The sequence below is a fragment of the Muntiacus reevesi genome, chromosome 1 (genome assembly GCF_963930625.1).
Source record: "Muntiacus reevesi chromosome 1, mMunRee1.1, whole genome shotgun sequence".
Taxonomy (NCBI): Eukaryota; Metazoa; Chordata; class Mammalia; order Artiodactyla; family Cervidae; genus Muntiacus; species Muntiacus reevesi.
Window position 1 is genome coordinate 95,098,158 of NC_089249.1, and position 27,709 is coordinate 95,125,866.

Here is a 27,709-nt window from a genome sequence, read left to right on the forward strand (position 1 = left end):
GCAAAGTAAGGAAGTTATTGATAGGCCATAGCTTAATTCCTGGCTGATTGTGACTGGTCATCTTTAGGTTTCTATTTTGTAGCCCTGTTTCAATTTCTGGTTTGTTTTCATAGGCTGGCTTGGCATTAGAGCCATCTCAGTGTAGTGGCCTCCTAGTTTAATTTAACAATAGTTATCCAAAGGATTTTCTACTTGGTTTACTCTGGTGCTTGCTTTCGAGATCATGGTGAACAAGTCTATCTTCTGGGTCAGGGTGGGAGGAGGGGAGGGCCTAGTATGATGTCAAATCCCAGTCTCCCCTCCTCCGCTCAGGAAGTAAAGTCCATCAGCAGGAGTGCTTAAGTTGGCTCTAGCCCTGAGCTCTAACAATGCTTGCTTGTTTTCACACAGCAGCAGAATGAAATGCTTTAGAAAAAGAGCGACATTCTGGAAAACCGTATAACTTTTCTTCCCAGATTGCTTCAAGCCTGTGGAGGATTCCCTTGCTGAACGCCACATCAAAGGTAGGATGAAAATGGGCTTGTGTGTTGGGGTTGGTTCTTTATAATGTTTTGAGTGACCAGCATCTCTCCCCGCACAGCCTGCTCACCAGACAGACTGTCGTGCCCCACACCATGCCGGCAAATTCTCCTTTCCAGGAAGAAACAGACTGCCTGTCTGTCTGCCAGTGGCAAATAAAAACTGCTACCCTCTCTCTTAGAATATTTACATTTTCCTTTTGCTATTTCTCTCTTTTTATGTATTTATTTTACTGAACCACTTGTGTGAAGGTAGAAGACATGACATTTCACTCCTGAGCACTTTAGCACACATCTCCTAAGAACAAGCACATTCTCCAATAGAATCACGAGACCACAATCACCACCAAGAGATCTAACCTGGTCTACTATACAGTCCTCATTCAAATTTCCCCAACTCAGTTGCCAAAGTCCTTTCCAACTTTTTTCAGGCCTGGAATCCACTCGGGGAAGTCATTGCACTTTGTTGTCATGTCTATTTAGTCCCTAAGAATATTTTCATTTCAGCAACTGCTGTGAAAAGGAATTTCCAAACCTGAAGTTCCCCGTCCCTTTTAAAATTTCTCTAATTTTATGAGCTTATTACCCAGAGGACCAGAGGGTGGTACACAGCTCGCCCTAGGATTTGACTTCAGACCTAGGGGGAGGACAGTGTGAGGAGTGACCACCCAGAAATCAATGAGGTCAGGCTTTGCGGTCAATTCCTTTGCAATTCCTGCCTGAAGTCAACTGGTCATCTATTACAGGCCATTCACACTGGTTGGTAGAAGAGAGATTTCTGTGGTGGCTTTGATGTCCCTCATATCACAGCCTTTTGTTACCTTTTTCTATTTTCTCCCATGGTTCTGCCTGGATCATGATTATGGAATAAACAAGGATTAAGGGAGTCTAGTTGGGCAGACTTATGTTAAGTAAGGACATACTCCAAGAAAACTGTCAGTACTCTGTGGAATTCCAGGGGAAGTCAGGCAGCAGACCTCCATAAATATTCCCCAAATGGCACAAAGCCTTGCTTGTATTTTTGAGGTTGAGATCAGAGAGCCTATAAACAGCCTTAGACATGAGAAGTGTCGACTAAAAAGATGTACAACTTGAGAGTTGCAAGTTTTATCTGGGGCAAAATGAGGACAGCAGCCTGGGAGACAGTATCTCAGCTAGCTCTGAGAGACTGCTCCAAAGAGGCAGTCAGTGAAGGTCAATATATGGTTTTGGTGAAGGGGGGAGTTCAATGCAATCAATTGCTTACTTTACAAAAAGTTTTCTGCTAGTCACAAGGAGCTGAAGTCACCAAGATGGGATTTAGTGATTTTCTAGATCTGAAGAGATGTAAGGTATGGGTTCATGAAATCAGTTCCTAAAAATATCTATCCAAAGACCTGCTCCACCAGATTCCCTGGAGCACAGAGCCTCATTCCACCTTGAATTCCTTCACGGGGTGTTGAAGACCAACTGCTGCAGTAGCACAGGGTTCAAGCTCCAGAGGCAGATGGCAAATGCCATCTGTTGCTGTTCAATCGCTGGCAAAGGCTCTTGGCAAATGCCAATTTCTAGTTGACAGGCAAGTGCCAGTTTGCTGACATGAAATCATCTATTCTTAAAGAGGTGGGCTGAAAAAAATTACAAGTGGTTTATAAATTTTTAAATTTATTTTTGGTGTGCTGCATCTTCATTGCTGCATGCGGGCTTTCTCTAACTGCTCCAAGTAGGGGGTTACTCTCCAGTTGCCCACATAAGCGTCTCCTTGCAGTGGCTTCTCTTGTTGTGGAGCATGGGCTCTACGATGGACAGACTTCAGTAGCTACTGCTTCCAGCTCTAGAGCACCAGCTCAGTAGTTGTGGTGCACGGACTTAGTTGCTCCATGACATGCGGGATCCTCCCGGAGCAGGAATCGAACCCATGTATCCTGCATTGGCAGGCAGATTCTTCACCGCTGAGTCACTAGGGAAGCCCGGTACAAGTAGTTTTATACCACAGAAAAAAATAAAGTTTAAAGTTCAGATCAGTTTGTCAACTAAGCCAACGTCTTGTCTTGGATTTGTCACAGGAATCTTCTGCATTTAAAACAAACGAAGCATCATGCTGAAGAGGAAGTTTCAACCTTACAAGAAAACCCTGGATGGAGGTTGGGGATGGATGGTCATATTTCATTTCTTCCTGGTAATTTACTTTCTCCTTCCCCACTGCCTGAAAGAAAGCTTTCTGGGGAAAGGCTCAGAGCAGCCTAACAAGATTACGCATGAAACCCTTGACATTGACATTGAATGGAAAGGGGATCCAAGTAAGGCCAGGAACTGCCAATGAACCTGCAAGTTGAAAATGTTCTCCTTGAGTGAAACCAGATGCACTGCCATCCTGTCTCCTACTCCTCCTCAATATTCCTTAAACCTACAGAATGCTCCAGCTACCATTAGCAGCTCTGCCCTGGCTGCATAGCAGTTAGGATTTGGGGACAATCACATTTAGCCATCCTAGAAATAGCAGTAGAAACTGCTAAAATGTGCTTCTGAGGGTGGGCAGGGAGGGGATTCCCCAGCTCAGTCAAGCAAACATGTAACTGCTGTAAGCAACTTCCTTCTCTCCTAGGAGGCTGGGACCTTTTTTCTGTTCTGCCTGGTGTCCACTTCCCAACCCATCCCCACCAACCATAACTTATGCCAGAGTTAGGCCCAATGTATATTTCTGACATGTCTGGAAAGGAAGACAGAGTTGTGAATACTGAAACTGGAGCCTGATTTTTTCCCTTCATTCATAAGCAGATCCAACTCCATTTTCTAATTAACTTCTTTCCCTCATCCCCCCAGAAGCTCTTGGGGTTGTTACTTGAGACTGTGGTGACCTGAATTGGCATGGTCATCCTGATGGGATTGATGAATCCCATCACTGCTGTACCTTAAACCCTGAGTGTGGCACCAGTTCCACGATTCCTCTTAAGTGTTCTCAAGTAAGTCTACTTTAAGATGTCCTCAACAAAGATTATCCTTCCTTCCTGATCCTCCTCCTCAACCCAGTCCTACAGTAAGAAGCTTCCAAGGAGGGGAGTGCAGGTCCTGGTGACTTCTAACTAACCTACAGCCCACATTATAGAAGGACCACACCTCCTCCATCATGACAGAGAATGGGAAAGGAGGGAGGCAGAGGTCCTCGGCCAGGATTTACATAATACAAAACTCCTAACCTGAGGACTATTTGTTAAACATTAGCTTCACTATTAAAGAACACGGAATCTCTTTTCCTTCCTCCCAGAAGTGTTACTAAAAAGGAAACCAAGGACACACTAAATCTGAGAGCCTTCCTGTGGCTGGGCCACCTCCTCACATCACAGGCTTTGCAGAACCGGCATTATTGGTGAGGATCTTGAGTTCTCCCACTTTTTCCTGCATTATGCTCTGAGGATAGGAAGTTATCTAATTTAGTGGCTGCTAAGAACAGTTGTCTGCTAATGAGATTAGTAAACAATCTCTCACTTTTTATGGGCTTCTCAGGTGGCTCAGTGGGTAAAGAATCTGCCTGCAATGCAGGAGACACAGGAGACATGGATTTGATCGCTGGGTTGGGAAGATCCCCTGGAGGAGGGCATGGCAATCCATTCCAGTATTCTTGCCTGGAGAATCCCAGAGACAGAGGAGCGTGGTGGGCGACAGTCTGCAGGGTCACAAAGAGTTGGACATGACTGAAGCGACTGAGCATGCACACTTTTTGGGGTGTGATGCTACTCTTATGCACACACATACAATATTTTGGGTCCTCAAAATGTTAATAATTAACTCAGGCCAATCAGCCACAGTAGTAATGTGGGTACTTGGATGATGATGCTTTCGTGCCTGTATAAGTCTGCTTTTCTAGAATAGATAAGCTCTTGAAAAGGTGAGTGAAAAACCCAGGTAACAAGATATCCTTCAGGAGCTCCCTACCTTTTTTTAAAAAAAAGGTCTCATTCCAACTTACCATACTTTATAACTGCATAATCTGCATGACTGTTTTCTGTATTCAGCCTATCTCCCTGAACTGAATGTTCTACGAGCACAGGGCCATTTGCTAGGTCTGTTTGCTCACCACTATAAGCCAAGTCCCCTAGTCAGCAGCCAAAACACAGGATGCACTCAATAAATACCTGCTGGCAGATGGGAGGATGGATGGACTGATGGACATTTATGAATAAACAAGGTAATAAATATGAAGTTGGAGAGATGGGCAGGGAGTTCAGAGGACTTTAAAAATACAAAAAAAGCAGGGGAGTAATAGAATCAGACTTGTATTTGAGGACAGTAGCTCTGGCTGCAGAGCAGATAGTGGACGGGTAATGGATAGGCCTGGAAGCAGGGAGGTCCACTGGAGGGATGCTGCAGTAATCCAGGTGAGAAAACAATACGATAGTAGCAATGGGGGTGAAGAAGAAATACAGATCTGAGCAGTATTGAAGAGATACTGTTAAGACTGTAGAGTAACTGAATGTCAGGAAGAGAGGAATCATGGAGTCCTAGGACGCTGGCTTGGACAACAAGGAGAATAATGTATGCCCTTCACTGAGTTGGACGACATGAGAAGGGGACAAAACCTAAAGAAGGCTTGAAGGGCTTAACTGTGGGCACCGAGTCTGGGGGACTTGGGACATAACCAGTCATGTATGTGTTCAGTATAGTCTATGTGCATCTGGAGCCCAGGATCTAAATACTGAGATTTGTGAGTCAGCAGCACACACAGGGGTTTGAACTATAAGTCAGTGTATTCAAGTCACCAGGGAGAGAGAGACAGAAATGGGGAAAGAACCCTGGGTAAAGTGATGCCTAGGGGATGGGCTGACGGTGGGTCAGAGGAAACTGAGAAGCAGTTAGCGGTTAGCATCACAAAAGCTACGGCAGAAATGTGCAGAAGCAGATGGTGCAGAGAGGCCAGATATGGTAGAAATGGCACGAGCTATTGGTTTAGCAACAATGAAGTCTCTGATAACATTGATAAGAGGCATGCATTGGAGTGAGATGAGAGGAAGCAGAGATAACCCAACAGACTACTCTTCAATGAAAGAAGTTTGTGAAGGTCAAGAGCTAGGGTGATACTAGAGAGAAACCTGGAGTAGAATAACTGTTTTGTTCAGTTCGGTTGTGTCCAACTCTTTGTGACCCCATGGACTGCACTATGCAAGACTTTCCTGTCCATCACCAACTCCCGGAGCTTACTTAAACTCAGGTCCATCGAGTCGGTGATGCCATCCAATCATCTCATCCTCTGTCGTCCCCTTCCCCTGCCCTCAATCTTTCCCAGCATCAGGGATTTTTCAAATGAGTCAGTTCTTCGCATCAGGTGGCCAAAGTATTGAAGCTTCCGCTTCAGCATCAGTCCTTCCAATGAATATTCAGTACTAATTTCCTTTAGAATTGACAGGTTCGATCTTGCAGTCCAAGGGACTCTCAAGAGTCCCTTGTTGGAGAAGTCCAACACCACAGTTCAAAAGCATATCAATTCTTTGGTGCTCAGCTTTCTTTATAGTCCAACTGTCACATTCATACATTACCACTGGAAAAACCATAGCTTTGACTAGTCGGACCTTTGTTGGAAAAGTAATGTCTCTGCTTTTTAATATGCTGTCTAGGTTGGTCATAGTTTTTCTTCTAAGGAGAAGTCCAAGGAGTTTAATTTCATGGCTGCAGTCACCATCTGCAGTGATTTTGGAGACCCCCCAAAATAAAGTCTCTGTTTCCATTGTTTCCCCATCTGTTTGCCATGAAGTGATGGGACCAGATCTTAGTTTTCTAAATGTTGAGCTTTAAGCAAGCTTTTTCACTTTTACTTTCATCAAGAGGTTCTTTAGTTTTTCTTCACTTTCTGCCATAAGAATGGTGTCATCTGCATATCTGAGGTTATTGATATTTCTCCCAGCAATCTTGACTCCAGTTTGTGCTTCACCCAGACCAGCATTTCTCATGATGTACTCTGCATATAAGTTAAATAAGCACGGTGACAATATATGGCCTTGACGTACTCCTTTCCCAATTTGGAACCAGTCTGTTGTTCATGTCCATTTCTAACTGTTGCTTCTTGACCTGCATACAGATTTCTCAGGAAGCAGGTCAGGTGGTTAGGTATTCCCATCTCATGAAGAGTTTTCCAGTTTGTTGTGATCCACACAAAGGCTTTGGCGTAGTCAATAAAGCAGGAGTAGATGGTTTTCTGGAACTCTCTTGCTTTTTCGATGATCCAGCAGATGTTGGCAATTGGATCTCTGGTTCCTTTTCTAAATGCAGCTTGAACATCTGGAAGTTCATGGTTCACGTACTGTTGAAGACTGACTTGGAGAATTTTGAGCATTACTTTGCTAGCCTGTGAGATGAGTGCAATTGTGTGGTAGTTTGAACAGATCCTTTCCTTGGGATTGGAACGAAAACTGAAACTGACCTTTTTCAGTCCTGTGGCCACTGCTGAGTTTTCCAGATTTGCTGGCATATTGAGTGCAGCACTTTCACAGCATCATCTTTTAGGATTTGAAATAGTTCAACTGGAATTCCATCACCTCCACTAGCTTTGTTTATAGTGATGCTTCCTAAGGTCCACTTGACTTTGCATTCCAGGATGTCTGACTCTAGGTGAGTGATCACACCATTTGTGTTTATCTGGGTCATGAAGATCCTTTTTGTATAGTTCTTCTGTGTATTCTTGCCACCTCTTCTTAATTTCTTCTATTTCTGCTTGGTCCATACCATTTCTGTCCTTTATTGTGCCCATCTTTGCATGAAATGTTCCCTTGGTATCTCTAATTTTCTTGAAGAGATCTCTGGTCTTTCCCATTCTATTTGTTTTCCTCTATTTCTTTGCACTGATCATTGAGATGTTATCTCTCCTTTCTAGTCTTTGGAACTCTGCATTCAAATGGGTGTATCTTTCCTTTTCTCCTTTGCCTTTAGCTTCCCTTCTCAGCTATTTGTAAAGCCTCCTCAGACAGCCATTTTGCCTTTTTGTTTCTTTTTCTTTGGGATGGTCTTGATCACTCCCTCTTGTACTATGTCACAAACCTCTGTCCATAGTTCTTAAGGCACTCTATCAGATCTAATCCCTTGAATCTGTTACTTCCACTGTATAGTCATAAGGGATTTGATTTAGGTCATACCTGAATGGTCTAGTGGTTTTCTCTACTTTTTTCAATTTAAGTCTGGATTTGGCAATAAGGAGTTCATGATCTGAGCCACAGTCAGCTCCCAGTCTTGTTTTTGCTGACTGTACAGAGCTTCTCCATCTTCGGCTGCAGAGAATATATCAATCTGATTTCGGTACTGACCACCTGGTGATGTCCATGTGTAGAGTCTTCTCCTGTGTTGCTGGAAGAGGGTGTTTGCTATGACCAGTGCGTTCTCTGGGCAAAACTCTATTGTTATTAAATAATAATCTCTGACAAAGCCTGATGCTCTGCATTAAAAAAGAGCCACTGTGATCCAGCCTCCTTTCCCAAGACAATATTCTTAGAATGGTCTGGTGAGCGAGTTCTTACTATGGGAGTGGGGGTGGGAGGAAGGCATGCTCTTAAAGATAAAAAGGAAATGAGAGGACTGCAGAATTTCTAAGGGCTTATATTTTGGGGGAAGACCATTTATAATGTTTGATATGGACTCTGGAACAGGACTGAAACCCATCAACCTTAGTCCAAAACCTGAAATGAAATAGTAGACCGCAGACTTCAGTTAACTAAGGGAAAATCTAGACCTTGGGATAAAGATTTTTATTATCTCTGAGTCAAACAGGAACAAAGTTGGAAGGTTACAAGTTAAGGGAGAGAGGCAGAGTAGATACAAAGGCTGTGTCCTTGGTCTTCTTGATATACACAGTGGAAGGTACAGTCCCAGTTAGTAGAGACAAGTCACATCTACTTACTGCTGCTTGCCCAGACATCAAGGAAAGACCAGAGACAAAAGGTTTTGAACTTTGGGACCAGTAGTTAGCCACATTCAGGTGGTTAAGAACCTAGAAGCCAGCATCCTATAGATGCCAACACGGAATCCATGATCACAGAAGAAGAGGAAGGGTAATTTTATAGAATGAGGACTCATTGTATTGCTCCTTGCTCATTAGAGGATGCAATCACTGCTCTGTATTTTGAACCAGAAGAAACAAGTCTGTGTCATTTAAAGCTCATGCATATTCTCTAACCTCATTTTCTGATAGAGGCACCTTTGAGGAACATTATGATTACAAAGTGCTTGATAAAATGCTTTTTCATTTTTGAATATACAGCCCTGGTGTCCATAGCACTGTTCACTCTAAATAAGTAAAGTCTTATAGTTTCTATCAAATCAGAATGGGAAAAATACATTAAAGGACTTCCTCCTCAACATCCCATCTTTTGAAGCCTTTGAGCCACCACTGATTCCTAATCCCTCACTCCACACAATAAACAATACTAATCTGAAGAGTCTATTGGTGAGGATGGAGCAGAACATCTTGGTTACTTTATTTAGCAGGTAGAAGCTGAGGAAAGGAAGTTCCTAAATGGAGGCAGGTCTCTGATTTGGGTGATCAGTAGATGGTACCAATCAAGAGAAATGAAAAGGAAAAATAGGCATGGGGTAAGAGAAAGATGAATTTAGTTCTGGGTAAGTTAACCTGAGTTAGAAAGATATTGCAGACAGTAATATGAGTCTCAAGCTCTTGGGAAAGCAGAATGGTTATACAAAATGATAAAAACATAGTTAATAGGTTATTATTTACCAGAATTTTGTCTTCCCAGCTCTATAAACTAGGTGGAACTATGAACTATGTCCTTTATCTCCACTTTACAAAAGAGGAAATGTAACTTTTGTAGTTCACCCAAGGTCACACCCCTCGTACAAAGCAGAGCCAGGATTCCAGCAGAGGCAGGCTGACTGCAGGCAGAACACGGCATTCACAACTACACCATGAGGTCCCTCATAGCTTAGTCGGTGAAGGATCTGCATGCAGTGCAGGACACCAGGGTTTGATTCCTGGGTCTGGAAGATCCCCTGGAGAAGGAAATAGCAACCCACTCCAGTACTCTTGCCTGGAAAATCCCATGGACAGTTAATCATAGTGAATAATTGTCTATGTCTAGTGAATGATTGTCTATGTCTATCTCACTATAAAGTGGGATGAGTGCAGAAACAGAGAGAAAGAATCAGTGATAAGGAACCCAGGACCTGTTGTCCTTCCACAAAGCATAGAAAGAAAGTGAAGTCGCTCAGTCATGTCTCTTTGCAACCCCATGGACTGCAGCCTACCAGGTTCCTCCATCCATGTGATTTTCCAGGCAAGAGCACTGGAGCAGGTTGCCATTTCCTTCTCCAGATCATCTTCCCAACCCAGGGACTAAATCCGGGTCTCCCACATTGTAGGCAGTCACTTTACTGTCTGAGCTACCAGGGAAGCTCTCCACAAAGCATTGCCAACTTCAAAGCAAAGGAAGTAGCCTTCAAACAACAAGGCCACTGAACAAAGGAAAAGAAAGGGGCCACTAGGAAGCCGCTGGAGACAGAGTGAGTATGTGTGGTTTCTGGGCTTTTTGACTACAGAGCCTGGCTAAGCCTCCCTTCCAGTTCCCCTCAGAACCTTGCTACTCACTGCCCCCCTTCTAATCAGAATTCCAAGAAACAAATGCAAGTACTGCACTGAAAGAAAACCTGACCTCAAAGAGGGTGCTCCCCCTAGTGGAGAGAAGGATGGTGTGGGCAAGGAGGGTAAGGTGGGACCAAAGAGTGGGGCACCTGACCCAAACCTAAGGTGACCATACATCCTCATTACCCTTGCCGTCCAGGCATATTCAGCTCAAAAGGAGAGTTAAAGCAAACTCTTAGGTTAGTTTAGCTAACTTAAAGTCTCACCGAACAATTCTTTTGGACCAACACATCTCTCTCACAGAGGTAACTAGAATTAGCTGTTTTTAACAGATGCTATTGTTAACAGAATGGTACAGTGGTTGGTCAATATATGACCTTTAAGTTCTCCTAAACCTTAATTTCCTGTATTTCTTCCTATCTATCTGGCTGTGCTGGATCTTTGTTTCGACACACAGGATCTTCATTGTAGCACAGAGGATCTTTAGTTGTGGCATGCTCTTAATTGTGGCATGTGGAATCTAGTTTTCTGACCAGGGATCAAATCTGGACCCCCTGCATTGGGAGCATGGAAGGAAGTTCCCTGAATTTCTAATACAATATTGACGCACCTATTCCATACTACATAATGAGGATTAAATGAGATGTTTTCATGTAAAGTGATTAGACACTCTAATGGGACAACTGCCCCATAAAATATAATGTTACAAAAAGGAACTGGCAAACAAGCTGGTAAAATACAGGTGAGCCAGAGAAGCACAGCTGCCAGCAGTTCTAACCTCCCCTGTAAAGGCTTACTCACCACCTGACTTGGACTCTGCTATGCTTTCATTTAGGTAAATGTATTTGTGATGGGGATGACCAAGACTTTTGCAATTTTCTTTGTGGTTTTTCAAGAAGAGTTTGAAGCCACCTCAGAGCAAACTGGTTGGATTGGATCCATCATGTCATCACTTCGTTTTTTTGCAGGTATAAAGCCAACAATAAGCTTGCTGTCCAAGGAGAAGGAACACAAAGGGCAATTTCAAGAAGATTCATCTGTCAGTCATTCCAGACAGAAGCATTACTAACTCAGGCTCATTTATCAATATGTAAAGCTGAGAAGACTAAGGACTTACAGTGTTTACCTTCACTTGACTTGGAAAAACTGGAAAAATTAGGGTTCAAACAAACGAAGTTGAAGAATCTATTTAATGTCATAGGTTCAGCAAGTCAGTCTCAACTGGGAAGTCAGACCATAAAGCTCTGACCTGATCATCTAAGCATACTCATCACAGTGTAGATAAATAACTGAACTTTGTTCTAGTCATAGGTCACTAAACACAACCTTTTCTTGCAGAGGTCTTATAATGCTTTTTCAGCAAGCTTCCATTCCAAACCTGCTTATTTACATCACCTTTTCTTCAAAACAAACAAAAATTCTTCTTCTAAAAAAGCAAAATAGTGTGGAACTAGGAATATTAAGTAAAAACCCAATACAGACACCGTTTTTAAGGATACACAAAAGTAAAGTCCTTTTATTTTCCTTCAGTTGCCGATTTAAACTACACCAGAAGAGAAGGGATGCTGGGCATATTTAACTGGTATTTGTTTCTTTTCCCAAGGTCCCCTAGTTGCTGTTATTTGTGACTTAACTGGAGAGAAAACTGCCTCCAGTCTTGGGGCTTTCCTTGTTGCTGGTGGATATCTGATCAGCAGCTGGGCTACAAGCATTCCCTTTCTTTGTGTGACTATGGGATTTTTACCTGGTGAGTCCACTGTTTAAAAAAAAAAAAAAAAAAAAATGGAACCAGAAAACTTTCCTTTTACTGTGAGTTCAAAAGGTCTACTTATCTCAGGTTCAGGAGACTATCTCATCCAGTACCAAGCCACTTAATGTGAAAGTGACTCCTAGCTATTCTGTTTTTCTTTTAGGTTTGGGCTCTGCTTTTTTGTACCAAGTCGCTGCTGTGGTCACTACCAAATACTTCAAAAAAAGATTAGCTCTTTCTACAGCTATTGCCCGTTCAGGGATGGGACTGACATTTCTGTTAGCACCCTTTACGAAAGTCCTGATAGATCTGTATGACTGGACAGGTGAGTCCTGAACCATCAATTCTGCAAGATTTAAAGTTGAGCCCTCTCCCTTTGATGACTAGAGAGGAGGTGAGCATGATTCTTCCCTGGAGAATAGACAGCAAAAGAGACTCTGAAATTATTTCTAGGCCTTGCTAGCCTACGCAGGTAACTCAGAGTTCAAGTCTGAGAGGATGGAAGGCAATTTGTGTGGCTGGGGGCTTCCCTGGCGGCTCAGATGGTAAAAGTGTCTGCCTGCAATGCAGGAGACCTGGGTTCGATCCCTGGGTCAGGAAGATCCCCTGGAGAAGGAAATGGCAACCCACTCCAGTATTCTTGCCTGGAAAAATTCATGGATGGAGGAGCCTGATGGGCTACAGTCCATGGGGTCGCAAAGAGTCAAGACACGACTGAGCAACTTTACTTTCACTTTTCACTTTGTGTGGCTGGGGGAGCACACCTTTGCAGGGATAGCAGTACTCCTGGGAAGCAAGAATCCCCTCCTCAAAGCATTCTCTTTTTAAGAAAAACATCTGCATTAAAAAAAGAAAAATAAAAGACTCCTCCATCAGATTCACTAAAAAGGATGAAATTGGGCAAAAAGAGGATTATGTTCCTTAATAATACTTATATATTGTCAACTATAAATTTTCATGAATGAATAAAAATTATTCACTCTATAATTTTTCTCATACCTGAGATAAAACAATTGGTTTAAAATAACCTCAAGTTATTGGGGGGAAAAATCTATGTATATGTAAATATACATGAATATATATATGACTATTCCTACCTACAGAGCAATTTTGTTGAACTTTCCCTTTTCCATTCCTGATTTTAAAAAGCACTAATACAGTGAACAGGACCAGCTGACAAATCCCTAAGACAAGGTAGCAAGACAGAAGAACCTACAGCCAATTCCATCTCTAGAAGCAACACACACAAGTCACAGCTTTGGTCAGGACATGCTGAAGTCAAGCAACCACTCAGTTTCAGCCTCAAATCAGGATTTAAAACACATTGTAATTTTCTAACATTTGAAATATGACTCCCCCTCCCCCACCCCTACCCCAACCAACACACCAAAGCATTTTTTTTCTTTAGTACAAATAACTCCTCCCATGCCACCTTTGGTATGGCTTTCTATCTTCAAAGGGATCCCTGTTTTCACAAGGATACAGCAGTGTGTACGGCTAACAGTTAAGTCAATGGATTTAAATACTTTCAGCTAAATTCAAAGACAAAGCAGTGCTTTCAGGAATTACTGTACTTACTGAATATTTAGTGGTGGGGCCTCTTCTCAGTCTAAGGATACAGAGTATTGTGAAATCAGAGATAATTTTAGCTTAACTTCTCAATTTTTCTCTCCTGTTTAGGTGCCCTTATATTACTTGGAGCTATCACATTGCATCTGGTTCCTTCTAGTATGCTCTTGCGACCCATTCATATCAAAAGCAAGAGCAGTTCTGATATTAAAGATGAAAGTAGTTTGTCTCCAAGTGGTCCAGAGGCAGCATGTAGAACAGAAACATCATGCTGCAATGATACACAAGAGTTGGCCATCAGGGACAGTATTACACAGAAGGAAGGACAACCAGGTATAAGTTTAACTGTCTCACAAAATCAAAGCAAAGAGTTCAACAATGAATGTAACAGAAATGAACTCTTCCGAAAATTTAAGGAAGAAACTTATCGGAAAAAGACTACTTCGCGGAGCTGTAAACAAAAACTCTTTGACTTTTCTCTCTTTAAGAATCCTTTTTTCTACATATTTACGTGGTCATTTCTTCTCAGTCAGCTGGCATATTTCATCCCTACCTTTCACCTGGTAGCCAGAGCCAAAACACTGGGGATAAACATCATGGATGCCTCCTATCTTGTTTCTGTAGCTGGTAAGAAAGCTTACTTCTACCTCACCCTCAAAAGGAAAAATATATTCTAAAAAAATTGGTTACATTTTATTTAAAAGTTGAAGAAAAATAATATTTTTAAAAAGGAGTTTTGGGAGGGCCAGGAAAGCAAGTTTTTTGAAGCTGATGGGAGCAGCAAGCTTTCCCTTCCATTGATCTGTCACTGCATCTTGCACACAGGCTCTCCCTACAAGACAGTGGACCCCAAAACAAGTCTTATTTTCACAGGTCAGTAGGTATTTGCTAAATACTGAACATACAAAGCTGGATCGTGGTGGAAACAGTCATTTTAGGAAGCAAAAAAATCTGATGTATACAGCACAGTGCAGTGGTTGAAAGAACTGGTTCTAGACCTAGACTTTCCAGGTGCAAGTTTTTGCAGTGTATGACCATGACCTTGGGTAAGTTACTTGCCACCTCTGTCCCTTGATTTCCTTATCTGTAATATATGAATAATAGTATCTACTCTCATAAGACTTCCCTGATGGCTCAGAGGGTAAAGCGTCGTCTGTCTACAATGCAGGAGACCCGGGTTCGATCCCTGGGTGGGAAGATCTCCTGGAGAAGGAAATGGCAACCCACTCCAGTATTCTTGCCTGGAAAATCCCATAGACGGAGGAGCCTGGGGTCGCAGAGAGTTGGACATGACTGAGTGACAGGTTATTATGATTAAACAGGTAATGCATGTAGAGTTTAAAACAGTACTTGAACTATCATTAGCATTCAATAATGTTTTAGTAATATTTGTAGCTAACAATTTTTCCCCTTTAACTCATTGTAAAAGGATAAAATAAATATGTGTACTTAGGCTAGTCATTAATGGATTGGCTAACATTTAAATTGAACAAGAATGAAAAATAAAACCAATAATTTTAGTTGAGTATTTATAAAAATAAATGGAAACAGAATGCTTGATCCAGAAAATATGGATTCTTTCAGCTGACAAAACAGGCAATCTAAAAAAGTGAAAATGAAGGAAACAGAACTGCTTTGCGCTACCTGAAAATTCTCAGTATCACAACATTAACTTCTCTCTTGCCAATTTCTGGAAAAGACTTTTACCAAGTCCTTGCAAAACTGACAGCACCCCAATTCCAACTGCTTTGGTCAAATAAAATTTGTGTGCACAAGAAAAAGATACATAGCTAAACTGATGTTTTCCACTGCAATGTCTTGCAGTATCAATTTAAATCAGATTAGGGTTTACAGGGCTTCCCAGGTAGTGCTAATGGTAGTAAAGAACCTGTCTGCCAATACAGGAGACATAGGAGACTCGGGTTTGATCCCTGGGTTGGGAGGATCCCCTGGAGGAAGGCATGGCAACTCAGTCCAGTATTCTTGCCTAGAGAAACCCATGGACAGCTGAGTGTGGCAGGCTATGATGCATAGGGTCACAAAGAGTTGGACATGACTGAAGCAACTTACACACACACACAGGGTTTTACAACAAGGCCAAAGAATACAATAGCTTCAATATGCATTCTAGGAAAAAACTGTAAAAACAGACATGGAGATGGTAGTATGCATTTTAAATACCTTTTTGTGGAGCAATTTACATTTGAACCACAGGAAGAATTTTAAGTAAAAAACAACTGCAGCTCAAGCTCCTCTTGGTGAAAATCTCTTTCGGTATTTAATTGGTACATTACATATAATAGGATAAAGGATAAGAAGGTTCTATTACCATGAAACTCAGTAAAAAAATGTTATTCTTAAATTTTATTCAAATTAAACCACAGTGTCAACATTCAAGACATGATTCCCCATTTCCAGACTTCCTACATATTTTCAAGTTAAGCATAATAACCTTTGGAGGACTTAACTACCAAAACCTCACATGCAATTTTAAGAAAGTGTCTCAACATCTATTTTTTTCCCCAATGTTAAGACTTTATTATTTATACTCCAGTCATCCACCATTTGACTTCCCCAAGACACTAACCTGTGGGTCTACTAATCCTCAAGAAATCTCACTTCCTCACCTGTAGGACCTCTTCAAGGGAGGCCTACTGAGCCCAGGGTCTTCTATAACCTGGTATTCCCAGTTTGGTGGTATAAGGCTTCCAAACACAATCAGAATAAACACTTGATGACTCCTCCACCCAAATCTGAAGGAGTTTTTTCAGTATTTTATTAAATGTTTAGAATAGGTACAAAAATGATAGCATCTACTGATACAAAGGAAATCAGTCCTGAAGATTCATTGGAAGGACTGAGGCTGAAGCTGAAACTCCAATACTTTGACCACCTGATGCGTAGAACTGACTCACTGGAAAAGACCCTGATACTGGGAAAAGCTGAAGGCAGGAGAAGGGAACAGAGGGTGAGATGGTTGGATGGCATCACCGACTCAATGGACATGAGTTTTGAGTAAACTCTAAGAGTTGGTGATGGACAGGGAGGCCTGACCTGCTGCAGTCCATGGGGTCACAAGAGTCAGACATGACTGAGCTGAGCGACTAAACTGATACAAATCAAACCATTTTTTTCTCATATATCCTAGCCACAGGGTGAATGAAGTCTTATGACATAAGAAAAGATGCCTTATGCATTTACACTTTTCAAAGGGGCTAGGAAAATGCAATTAGGATTTCATAAGACCTTTTCAATACTGTTCCAGGTATCATTGAGACAGTCAGTCAGATTATCTCCGGATGGGTTGCTGATCAAAACTGGATCAAGAAGTATCATTACCACAAATCTTACCTCATCCTCTGTGGCATCACTAACCTGCTTGCTCCTTTAGCCACCACATTTCCACTACTCATGACCTACACCATCTTCTTTGCTGTCTTCTCCGGTGGTTACCTGGCACTGATACTTCCTGTGCTGGTGAGTAGACACACTCGTTCATGTTCTTACAACCATTTAGTGAAAGTATGAAGAATCATCTCCCCCAAAGAGAAAACATACTTTGTATTACTTTTATAATTAAAAACAAAAACAAAACATTCCCAAGGCCTCAGAACCTTGTAGCTACACCCTATCCAGCTATTCATCTTATCTTGTAAGGCGGGATGATGAGAGGACTAGCCATGTGGAACAGGAAAGAAAAGCAAAATAGGGAACAGAAGGATTCTACTTTATCAGTCTCCCAGGTTAGGCTGCTATTCTTTACTTCAGCTCCAGAAATTTCTTTGGTTCTAAGATACATCTGGGAAGAGTTCCTTTAAAGAAAAAGGGGCTTCCTGACAGGTGATGACTTCTCTCTTGTGGAGAGAAGTTCTGTATACTTTAACAGGGATATTGTGCTTTTAACTCCTCTCCATCTTTACCCTAAACTGACATAAAATCCTAGAGCTAAATGGCATGGAGTTGTACAAATACTTCTGAGTTTTTCTTGGAACCCCACTGGTCCTTAGAACGAGGTCCCCAGTGTGCTGGAACATAATCCCCAGGAATCTTCAGGCCTGGTATCAATATTAGCATAAGTGGTGAAGAGTATTAAGAGGCTTAAGCAAAAATTAAAACTTTCTAACACTTAAGTCAACTTCCTGTGATATCTTATTTTTTTTTTTTTAATCTGATTTCTTATAAACCAGTGGTTGGTACTGAAGAATACTACCGTCAACTCCAACTGTAAATACCATTTCCTAACAGAAAAGAGCAGTGAGACTCAGGGGGAAAAATATCCCCGAACCAACTAACTAAAAGATTTTTAAAAAGAAATAAAACCCAATGGTTCTTACTAATAAAATGAAACACTATCTGCCTACTCAAATTACTATTCCCTATCTACCTCAGCTCTTTCATATCAGGGTAGAATGCCATCCAAACCACCTCAGAAGCCAACTGTTCATAGCTTGAGACAACATACATAATATTTTATCCCTCTGTAGGCAAAAGTCTCTGCAGAAAATCACCCTCAATATGGTTAACACTGGATTCTAATCCCTACAGGTTGATCTGTCTGGGAATTCTACAGTACACAGCTTTTTGGGACTTGCAAGTTTCTTTGCTGGGATGGCTGTCCTTTCTGGACCACCTTTAGCAGGTAACAGCTTAGCCTTAGTAAACTTCAATTACAATGAACCAAAATGTTGATACATGATTAATGGTAAAATGGAATGACAATATTAGATAGTTAGAAGAAACTGATGATTATCTCTGGTGTTCCTGTACCAACTCACACAACTCCATTACGAAACCAGGAGAATCTGAGGGTTAATTCACCAGATGTGCACAAAGCAGATTTGAGTTTTGTAGCAGGACTGTGTATATATCTATTTCTCTGGGGAGACAATACAGAGTTTTATCAGATGCCCAAAGATATATGATACTTAAAAACAAACAAACAAACAAAAAAAAGCTACTAGCACCTTTTATCTAAACAGCAGTCATTACAGAGCTTGAAAACTGCAGGCCTGATCCCTTAGCTCTTCTGACATGCCGTAAGACTAAGTGCCAGAATCTGTGCAGAGGACATGTGGAGCCACTAGAGACACATTAAGTATAGTAAAACTTTGGGGAGTTCTGTTTTTAACTTTAAGACCGAAGCACTGTTTTACTTCACTTTTTACCTACTGGAATGTAAGACTATTAAAAGACTAACCACTCACACACAAATATTTTTAGGAAACAGACTTAAGCTTTGGTATCTTATGCTATAGGTTCTCAACTATTGAGAGCCTGTAAGAAGTACAGTATATAGAATATACCATGTAAGATATTAGTAAAAAAATTATAGTATGCAGAATTACAAATTACTACAGCATTTCTAATCATCCACAATAAGGAATCCAATCTAAAAATTACTTTTGCTTCTCTCAGTCCTGAAGTAAGACACAAAAAGGGTCTGATCTTGACCCACATTTTTTAAACTAAGTTTTATAATGACATAAGATTTGCACCTCTATAAACTTGAGACTGAGAAAGGCAAATATCAAAAGAAAAAATATAAAAACTTAAGAAATTATTACTGAAGGTAAAAAAAAAAATGTACCACTCATCTGAGGTTCAGTTTCAGTATATCTATCTAAAGGAAAAATGTACATAAATACACAACTAAGTCCTGATTTGAATTTATGAACACACCTCTTTCCATGAGGTCTAACTTGGCCAATACTTCATAACTGGAAAACAGGCGAGAATTTTATAACCCAGAATTATTATATAACAGGGAATGGTTAAAAAAAAAAAGACCAAATAGAGGCTCCTAGCAAAGTTACTCTATATCTAGTATCCAGGTCAGTGAAATAGAGGAAAAGAGTTCAAATACAGTTTGCTGATGAATTTTTTCAATCTTGACCCTTCTTCACTGACTATGCCAAAGACACTTTGGAACTTTTTAAGCCTGTTAAGCCAAAAACATTGGACATAACAAATACCAGGGCACAGAACATATTATTCAAATGATAAAGGCAAGTAATAAAACTACATGTTTAGAGATACACGTTTTTGTATACATTTAAAAATGTTTAAACAGTTCAATGTATGAGAAGACAAGGCAAGCTTTGTGAGAAGTATTACTTAAAAGGAAAAAGCTATAGATGCATGTGTTGGTTTCAAAACTAATTTGTTGGTCTTTAAAAAAAAAAATTTTTTTTTAATAAAAAAGGACCACAGAGCAGATCAGAAAACAGAGTGCATCACTTTATTGTGAAATTTATTTCACACGCACACACACCTATGTAATAGAAAATATATATGATATAAATACATTTCTTATTGTGAGTCAAAAGAAAAGTTACAAGCATTTTGCTACAATATCCACGATATCCTAGCACCATATGTAAGGATAAAGACAGAGCTCATGGTAGATTGTTTACCTGCTAACTCTCAGACTACTATGTAGGCAATCATAATTTTATAAGTTCTATCAAAAAAACTAAAGGAAGTGATAAGGCTGTTGCTAAAAGCTTAAGTATAGATTTTTAGTCTGGGAGTTGCTCAGAGTATCTTAAACAAGATTATGATAATTGATATATAATTCAGTTAAGTTTCCTTCTCTGTATCATGATCTCTCATTGACTACAATGGTGTGCTAGGCATCCTGTTGAAGGGAGATTTCAGGATAGTCCTTGCTCCTTTAAGTCACTGTTCTGTGAAATGACAAAGAGGATTTTACAAAGGCTGTTAGATTTGTCCCTAACTTCCAGCAGCAACTACTTAAGAACATCAGAAATAGTGATTTGCAGATCCACTCATCTCTCAACTGGTATGGACAGTTAGATTATTGTCTTTAACTAAACTGAAAGGTTTACTGGTTACAAAACATTTTTCTAAACCAAACTCAGATCTTCTGAACTGTATGAGATCCTCATTTTATACTTACCTAGATTTGTTATTATCAAATTAGAAAAGTTGAAATTCCTATAAAAATTACAGGTATTACAAATGAGCAATCGAGCAAAGAGTAAAATGTTTCACAATAATCCTCAGTCAAAAGACTAGTTAAACATGGTATATGAACAATGATTTTCTCATCCTGTATGGAAATGAAAGAGAAAAACAAGTTAGTCCTACACAGCATATTGTAATAAACTCAAGGAAAGGGGGGGGAAGCATAGGAAACCCAAGGAACCTATTTTCTTTAAAAGAATGTTTAAAGAAATAAGAAAATTATATATACACTTTTTGTAACAGGTAATTGTTAAGAACTACAGTAGCAACAGAATTCTTTATCAGATCTTGGCTAAAACTAGCAGGGATTGAAATAAATTAGTAGTTCAAAAATTAATCCGTCTGCTCCCCCCAACACACACATTCCCCACAAGGGACCACTCTGCCCACTCCACCTCACAGCCCTCCCTATTCTTGTCACTACTCAGCAACAAATTCAATTTTAGTTAACAACATGACCTGCTTCAGACTGGGTCAGCTGACCCAAGTGTAGGTCAAACGTCACTGTTCATCCAAACCCAAATTCTGTTTTTTTGCTGGTAGATGGCATTCAGAACTATACACTAACATCAAGACGGAAGCTTGAAAGGTTGTGAAAAAATAAAAAATATTAATATTTTTAAAACATGATATACATTTCTAATAGACCCCTGTTAGCGATATAAGTACAAAAATAGTGCTTTGAGCAAAAAGCAAGTAAATAATCATATTCTCCAATGTATCAATACAAGACAGATATACATTACTTATGTGAAATTCCTAATCTTGTACCCTAGGCATTTGGCATGTAAGCTCAAAATGCTATGGGCTGTTCAGTTTCATTTAAAATAAAAACACCAATGGCCCATATTAGCTGCCTATAAGACAAACTGAGTATAGTTCCTTTCTTCCACATACCCCTCCATTTCCCAACTGATAAAATGCATATATTAAGCTAAAATATATTTTAATATATATTTGAATCAATAATAAATGTCTGAAAACTCACTTAAAATGTCATAGATAACTGTTTTTTGTTTTCACCACCAAAAATTTATTTTCCATCCATACAGTTGATCTCTGTTATCCATTTAGCCCTCCCTCTTGCCCTTCCCCTATGATAACCACCACTCTGATCTCTGTATCTACATGTTTTGTTTGGTTTGTTCATTTATTTTTGTTTGTTTCATAAATAATCGCCAGGACTTAACGCTAGGACTTAGTCTAGAACGTCTCTCTCTCTCTCGCTATCATTTTTCAACCTCACAATTCATCAGAAATACCATGGAGCAAAACTGGCTAATTTTGCATTAACATTTTATCTGTGTTTTATAAGAAAAGACAATGACTAAAATGGAAATTCTTCCATATAAGCCTATCTCTCTCCTATTAATGCAAAAAATGCATCTCTTCATGAAATGAGAGATCATTTCCTAACCTCTATTCCATCCTTATTTCAGAGACAATGTTAAACAAATATTCCATCCAGTTCTCACTCAAACTTTTATCAACCATGCCCTCTACAGTTTTACGAGTCATCTTAGACTATCACTTGAGAATTTCTCCATGGCCTAAAATGTTATTTGGACAACAAACACACAACCTTTTGGTCTGCTATAAATCCCTTTTGGATATTAGGGGTATGGGAGACATGTAAGAAGGCAGAACAAAGCTCCTTGTCCCTTAAATTCTGAGGAATATACTATACTCTGAAGAGGCAAAAGAAAACAACATAAATCATTTATTTATCCAGTGGTTATTTTCCCCATAAACAACAAACCTCATAGAATTTTACTTTGATTCAGTATGCCTAAGACCAATGAATCCCTATAAAAACATCAAAAACAAACTCCAAACAGCTTTCTACTGTGGTTTAAAAAAAGAGGGGGAGAGGCAGTCCTTCCCTTGCAAGGCCAAGAAATCAAGTTTCAACATCCTAACAGACCAAAATCCTCTTAATAAAATTTACAACACAGAGCCAATAATTAAAAGCACTACCAGTAAATCTTCCAGCAAATTTCTATCACAGGGTCTTTAGAGAGTTCCTGTCTTAGAAGACATTGAGGTTTGTATCTGCTAAACCATGTTTCCCAAGGCTTTCTCCCCTCACGGCACATACAGGAAGTATTTGTACAGCACACCCAAAGTAAAACGACAAGGCTGCTAATAGCCAGGACCCTAGGAATGTGAACAGATCATTATCTCTGCACCTCAGAAGTCTGCCACTATGCTACAGCCCAAGAGATAGCTAGGAGTTCTAGTTCAACAGCAGCAAATCACTTACAGAATTCTCAACTAGTGTGAACTACTATCAAGGAACTTTGGAATTAAGAGTCTTTTAGGAGTATTTTATTTATTTATTTATTTATTTTTTTAGGAGTATTTTAAATCTTAACAAAATGACCAATAATAAACTTACAGTAGTAATCCTACTGTAAAGGATTTATAAACCCAGCTAAAAATCACCTTCTGAGCTATCACAGGTATGAATACTTTTTAGGCAAGATGTCAGAGTCATTTTTAAACGTGTATGGTTTAACCCATAAAATGATACAGAGTAGTTTTAAAAATGATGACATTTTAAAAAATGAATTTAGAATACTATACTTAACACCAAACTTGAAAGATTCTAATTCTTTTTGCCTATAAGAAAACTGGTTTTCAAAACTTTAAGGAAGCTGTCCTAGCTCCCCAGCTGTTTTAAATTATCACAGGAAACATTTGACATTTCTGTCCAGAACAAAGGTTACACAGCTAATAGATGTAAGGAAGTAATTTGGACCCCAACTTCATTGTACATAAGAATCAATTGGGTGCTGCCTAGAAGGAAGATGCTTAGAAGCCAATGAATTTGCACAATTAACATGCATCTTAAGTGAATCTGACGCAGGTAGTCTGGAGACATTAAGGAAATGCTTAGAGGGGACTTGAGCTTAGAAAGTCTGCACCAGTAGCCAGTGAACTCCTCAGAATGTTGACTACATACAGTATTCCCTAGTGTGGAGTGAGGCTCAGTCCATGCATGCTTTCCTAGCGGGTATTCTCTGCCATTCACAATGCTTTTGCTATGACCATAGAGGAACCTAGTCTTAAATGTCAATTTATGTGTGTATTTCCTTCTAAAAATGATTAGAATGCAGTGGTTTCCGAACTATCAACAGTAATCCTGAAACTCATTAGGGTTGAAAGTACATTCGTATACAGCTATTTCATGCTATTATTAAAAAAGTACAAAGATCTAATAAAATCAAACCAAATATACCATCTTTTTGTTTATTTTTAGCTGTGCCTGGCAGCATGCAAGATCTTATTTCCCTTGCACTCTGTAGGGGAAGCATGGAGTCCAACCACTGAACCACCAGGGAATTCCCTATAGTCTTCTTTTACTTTCAGTGGTGGGGAAAAGTTAATTATTCCAACAAAAGAGAGATGTTTGGTTAGAACAATGAAGCTATAAATTTAACTTAGCTAGTTGTTGTGTAGTCGCTAACTCGCGTCTGACTCTTTGCAAACCCATGGATGATAGCCCACCAGGCCCTCCTGTCCATGCAATTACCCAGGCAAGAATACTGAAGTGGGTTGCCATTTCCTTCTCCAGGGGATCGAACCCACATCTCTTGCATTGGCAGGCAGATTCTTTACCCCTGAGTCACCAGGGAAGCCCCACATTTAGCTTGATTATGAAGCTAATACTTTCACAGGACAACTAATTAATAATAATACAATTTAATCGTTCATCTCACTTTTCACCTATTTGCTATTATAAACACCATCATAAAACTAACTATTCAACTACACATTAATATCCTACTGAATGGCAATTAGAGAAAGAATTTTAAAATAGGCAAATCTCTCAATTCTCAAGCATGAACGGGAAAAACAGATTTAAAACAAACTGTTTCATTAAACTTTGCACTGGGAATTCCCAGGCTGTCCAGTGGTTAGGACTTGATGCTCTCACTGCCAGGGACCTGGGATCAATCCTTGGTTGGGGAATTAAGATCCTGTAAGCCACATAATACAGCAAAAAAATAGTAATAATAATAATAAAAAATCTTTGCATGGAAATACAACTTTTGCATGGAAGCAGTTCTACAGGATGCTAAATAATTCCCTGCCGTGCTAAGAAAATATACTAAATATATCTTAATCTTTAATGTTTCAGAAACAAGATTCTGACTTTAAATGCGTGTGAAATGAATGACTTTATAAGCAGTTTTCTCTCAAACTGTTTAAGTCCCGCTAGGATTTATAAAACAACTCATTTTCACTATTTTTAGTTTTATCCTCCTGACCCTTCAGCAGCACTAGCTACCTCCTTGTCCAAGAACTTCTAGTCTTTTCCCAGAGTATAGCTTCTAATACGCCGTCTTGTAATTTACTGGTTATGTATATACACAGTAAATTGCTCTACTAAAGGACTAAGGGAGGCATGACAAAGGATAAAAGGGGGTGCTGCTGATCTCCAGTTTCTCCTTTATAGGCATTTCTAGAAAAGTTAATAGAATGGTCACCTGTTTCTGAGATATCTAAAGGTCAATCAACATAATCCAAAAACTTGTGAGTAGGTTTCACTATTATGCTTATCTCCAAGAAACATTTAATTGAGGTCACTGATCAAGCAAGGAGTTAGGAAGTAAAAGCAACTTAAAGTTAGCTGAATTTAAATAAAATATTCCATTTATTCATTACATTAAGAAAAGAAAACAAAAAGCTAATAAAGCAAAGAAACAAAAACTTAAAGTATTTTTCAGAGCCAACTAAGAGAATGGAGGACAGGATAGGAGATAAACACATACATAATCAGACAAAAATTTTATTTTAATCAGACCCATCCAGTAAGAAATCATGTTCCAAGATAAAAGTGAAAATCAAAAGACATGACACCAGCTCCATGCAGGCAGATATTTTCATCCATTTTTATCCACAGATATAGTCTTAGTACCCAGAACTGTGCTTGCATACAGTACCAAAATTTTTTGAATAAATGATCAGAATAATAGCCTTGTCTTAAGGTTTTTTTTATTTTAAATATACTTATTATAAAACTCATATTATTGTAAGCTTACACCTACAAACATAATATGCATACAGTAATCTAGAAAAGACTGTGAACCCCTAGAGGTCCTGAGCCCTTTTTAGGGAGTCTAAGGTCAAAATTATTTTCCTAACAATGTGTTAAGTCACTTCAGTCATGTCCAACTCTTTGCAACCCTATGGGTTGTAGCCCGCCAGGCTCCTCTGTCCATGGGATTTTCCAGGCAAGAATACTGGAATGGGCTGCCATTTCCTTCTCCAGGGGATCTTCCTGATCCTCAGGGACTGAACCTGTGTCTCTTACATGTCTAGCACTGGCAGGCAGGTACTTTACCACTAGTGCCACCTGGGAAACCCTTTCATAATAATTTTGAGACTTTTGCCTTTTTCATAGGAATGACTTTTGCAATAATGTATAAATGTTGGTGCCTTGTACAAATATTCCTTGCCACCACAAACTCACTTTAAAAAAAAAGCATTTCACTTAAGAAGTTCTAGTATGTGAAAGTCTTTTTCGCTGAGTCGTTTCTGACTCTTTGTGATCCAATGGACTGTAGCCTGCCAGGCCTCTCTGTCCATGGAATTCTCCTGGCAAGAATACTGGGGTGGATTGCCATGCCCTTCTCCAGGAGATCTTCCTAACCCAAGGGTCAAACCTGGGTCTCCTGCATTGCAGGTGGATTTTTATCACCTGAGCCCCCAGGGTGATTAGAGTATGTGCCATCAAACAAATGATTCTGAGAACCCTTCAATTCTTGTTTTAAAATAACACTTTGATTTCAGGGAGAAATACCGTCATTGTTTAACCCACTTGACCAATTCAGTTCCTTTTCACTTGTTCTCACCTGAACCACCCCTGCATAGCCCTTATTACAGGTGTAATACCTAAAGCCCCACTACACTATGAGTGCAGGGGCCATGTCTAGTTTGGCTCATTATGGTATCAACACTTACCTACATCACTGGGAACATAGTAAGAACTCAAATGTTTGTTCAGTGAAGGAAAAAAGATAATAATCAGCTCTCACTTTTTTCCTTGGAAAATAGTTCAGTTTTTTTCTTTATAAGAATAATTGTAAAATGAACTGGTATGTGTTCCCAATTTTCTCCAACTCTCCTTATAATACTGGAGATGGGCTCTGGGTCCACAATTACTTTTTCGCCAAGGTTTAAACCCCTAACTCATATGGAATTGATTTAGCTTCAACAGAAAGTAAGACAGGTAAGCAGCTTGACTAACTTTCTAATGGGTCACAGTACAGACTAATTACAGGAGGCTCCTTCCTTCAATGGTTCATGGCTAAGAACTACTAATGGCACGATTTGCATCATTAATAGAAATTCTTCCTTCCTTATAGGCTGGTTATATGATTATACCCAGACATACACCGGCTCCTTCTACTTCTCGGGCGCATGCTATCTCCTCTCTTCAGCTTCCCTTTTCTTCGTACCATTGGCTGAAAGACGGAAAAACAGTCTGACGACAAAAAGAGAAGACTGCAGTCAAGTGAGGGCCTAAAAGAAAATCTAAACTAAAAGTCACAGGAAGAAAAAGCATGGAAGAGAAGTATCCTCATTTATAAAATGAGAAGGTGAATCACATAGTTTTTTAAGGTTCCTTTTTGCTTTAGCATTCTGAGGAAGGTCTAACTGGTGGTAAGAAGAGTAATACCAACTTAACAGTCTGCTTAACTAGAGATAATCTTTGTTTTCTTTTTATTATTTTGTTTCTTAAATTTTCTATAATAAACATGTTTTGCTGTGCAATAAAACATAAATAAGAACTGCTAAAAACCCAAACAAGAAACCTTTATTTCAGTATCGTTTCTGAATACTATTCCTATCCATCCAACATTACTTTTTCACTACATTCAATTATCTGAAATGGTCAAGCTCACTATCTAGACATAACCTTAGAACAAGTTTTACATGAAAGTTGAATAGATGGCTCTTAATGGGAGATAAACTAACATGTTTTCTTAAAAACCATCCTAGTGTTCTCCGAAATACCAGCCTCTCTAGAATCTCCTTCAGCTTGTTATGACTATTATTATCCCATCTTTCCATTCTTCTCTGCTTTAAAGTATCTATTAATTCCCCACAGAGAAAAAAATCCCAAACGAAAGCCTGGTTTTAGCTCCAAAATGTGGAGCGCTCTCACTCTCCACAGGTACCTCTGTGCCACCAGTTACAACCCCAGTGGCTTGCCATTGTCCACCAGACAGTCTTGCTTATCCTTCACAATCTGACTCACCAAAGGCTTCTGGAAAACCTCTCACAGCATGAAGTCATTCTCTCCTCTGGAATCTCATATGA

At 39.7% G+C, this 27,709-nt stretch overlaps 1 protein-coding gene across 9 annotated transcripts; it reads left to right on the forward strand.

Annotated features, from left to right (window-relative positions):
- Window positions 1–334: 334 nt before the first annotated feature.
- Window positions 335–27,709, forward strand: SLC16A4 (solute carrier family 16 member 4). 9 transcript variants are annotated; one of them, XM_065907074.1, is made up of 12 exons: window positions 492–503; window positions 2,564–2,676; window positions 3,763–3,864; window positions 9,852–9,992; window positions 10,907–11,039; window positions 11,675–11,818; window positions 11,985–12,146; window positions 13,502–14,017; window positions 14,216–14,263; window positions 16,656–16,867; window positions 17,936–18,029; window positions 26,752–27,709. In XM_065907074.1, exons 5-12 carry the CDS (start codon window positions 10,922–10,924, stop codon window positions 26,910–26,912), a joined length of 1,455 nt encoding a protein of 484 aa, XP_065763146.1. In that variant the 5' UTR covers window positions 492–503; window positions 2,564–2,676; window positions 3,763–3,864; window positions 9,852–9,992; window positions 10,907–10,921; the 3' UTR covers window positions 26,913–27,709. The 9 variants fall into 9 exon arrangements, with proteins under 9 accessions (XP_065763130.1, XP_065763139.1, XP_065763189.1 ...); XM_065907085.1 differs by lacking the exon at window positions 9,852–9,992; XM_065907058.1 differs by lacking the exons at window positions 3,763–3,864; window positions 9,852–9,992 and having other exon boundaries at window positions 335–503.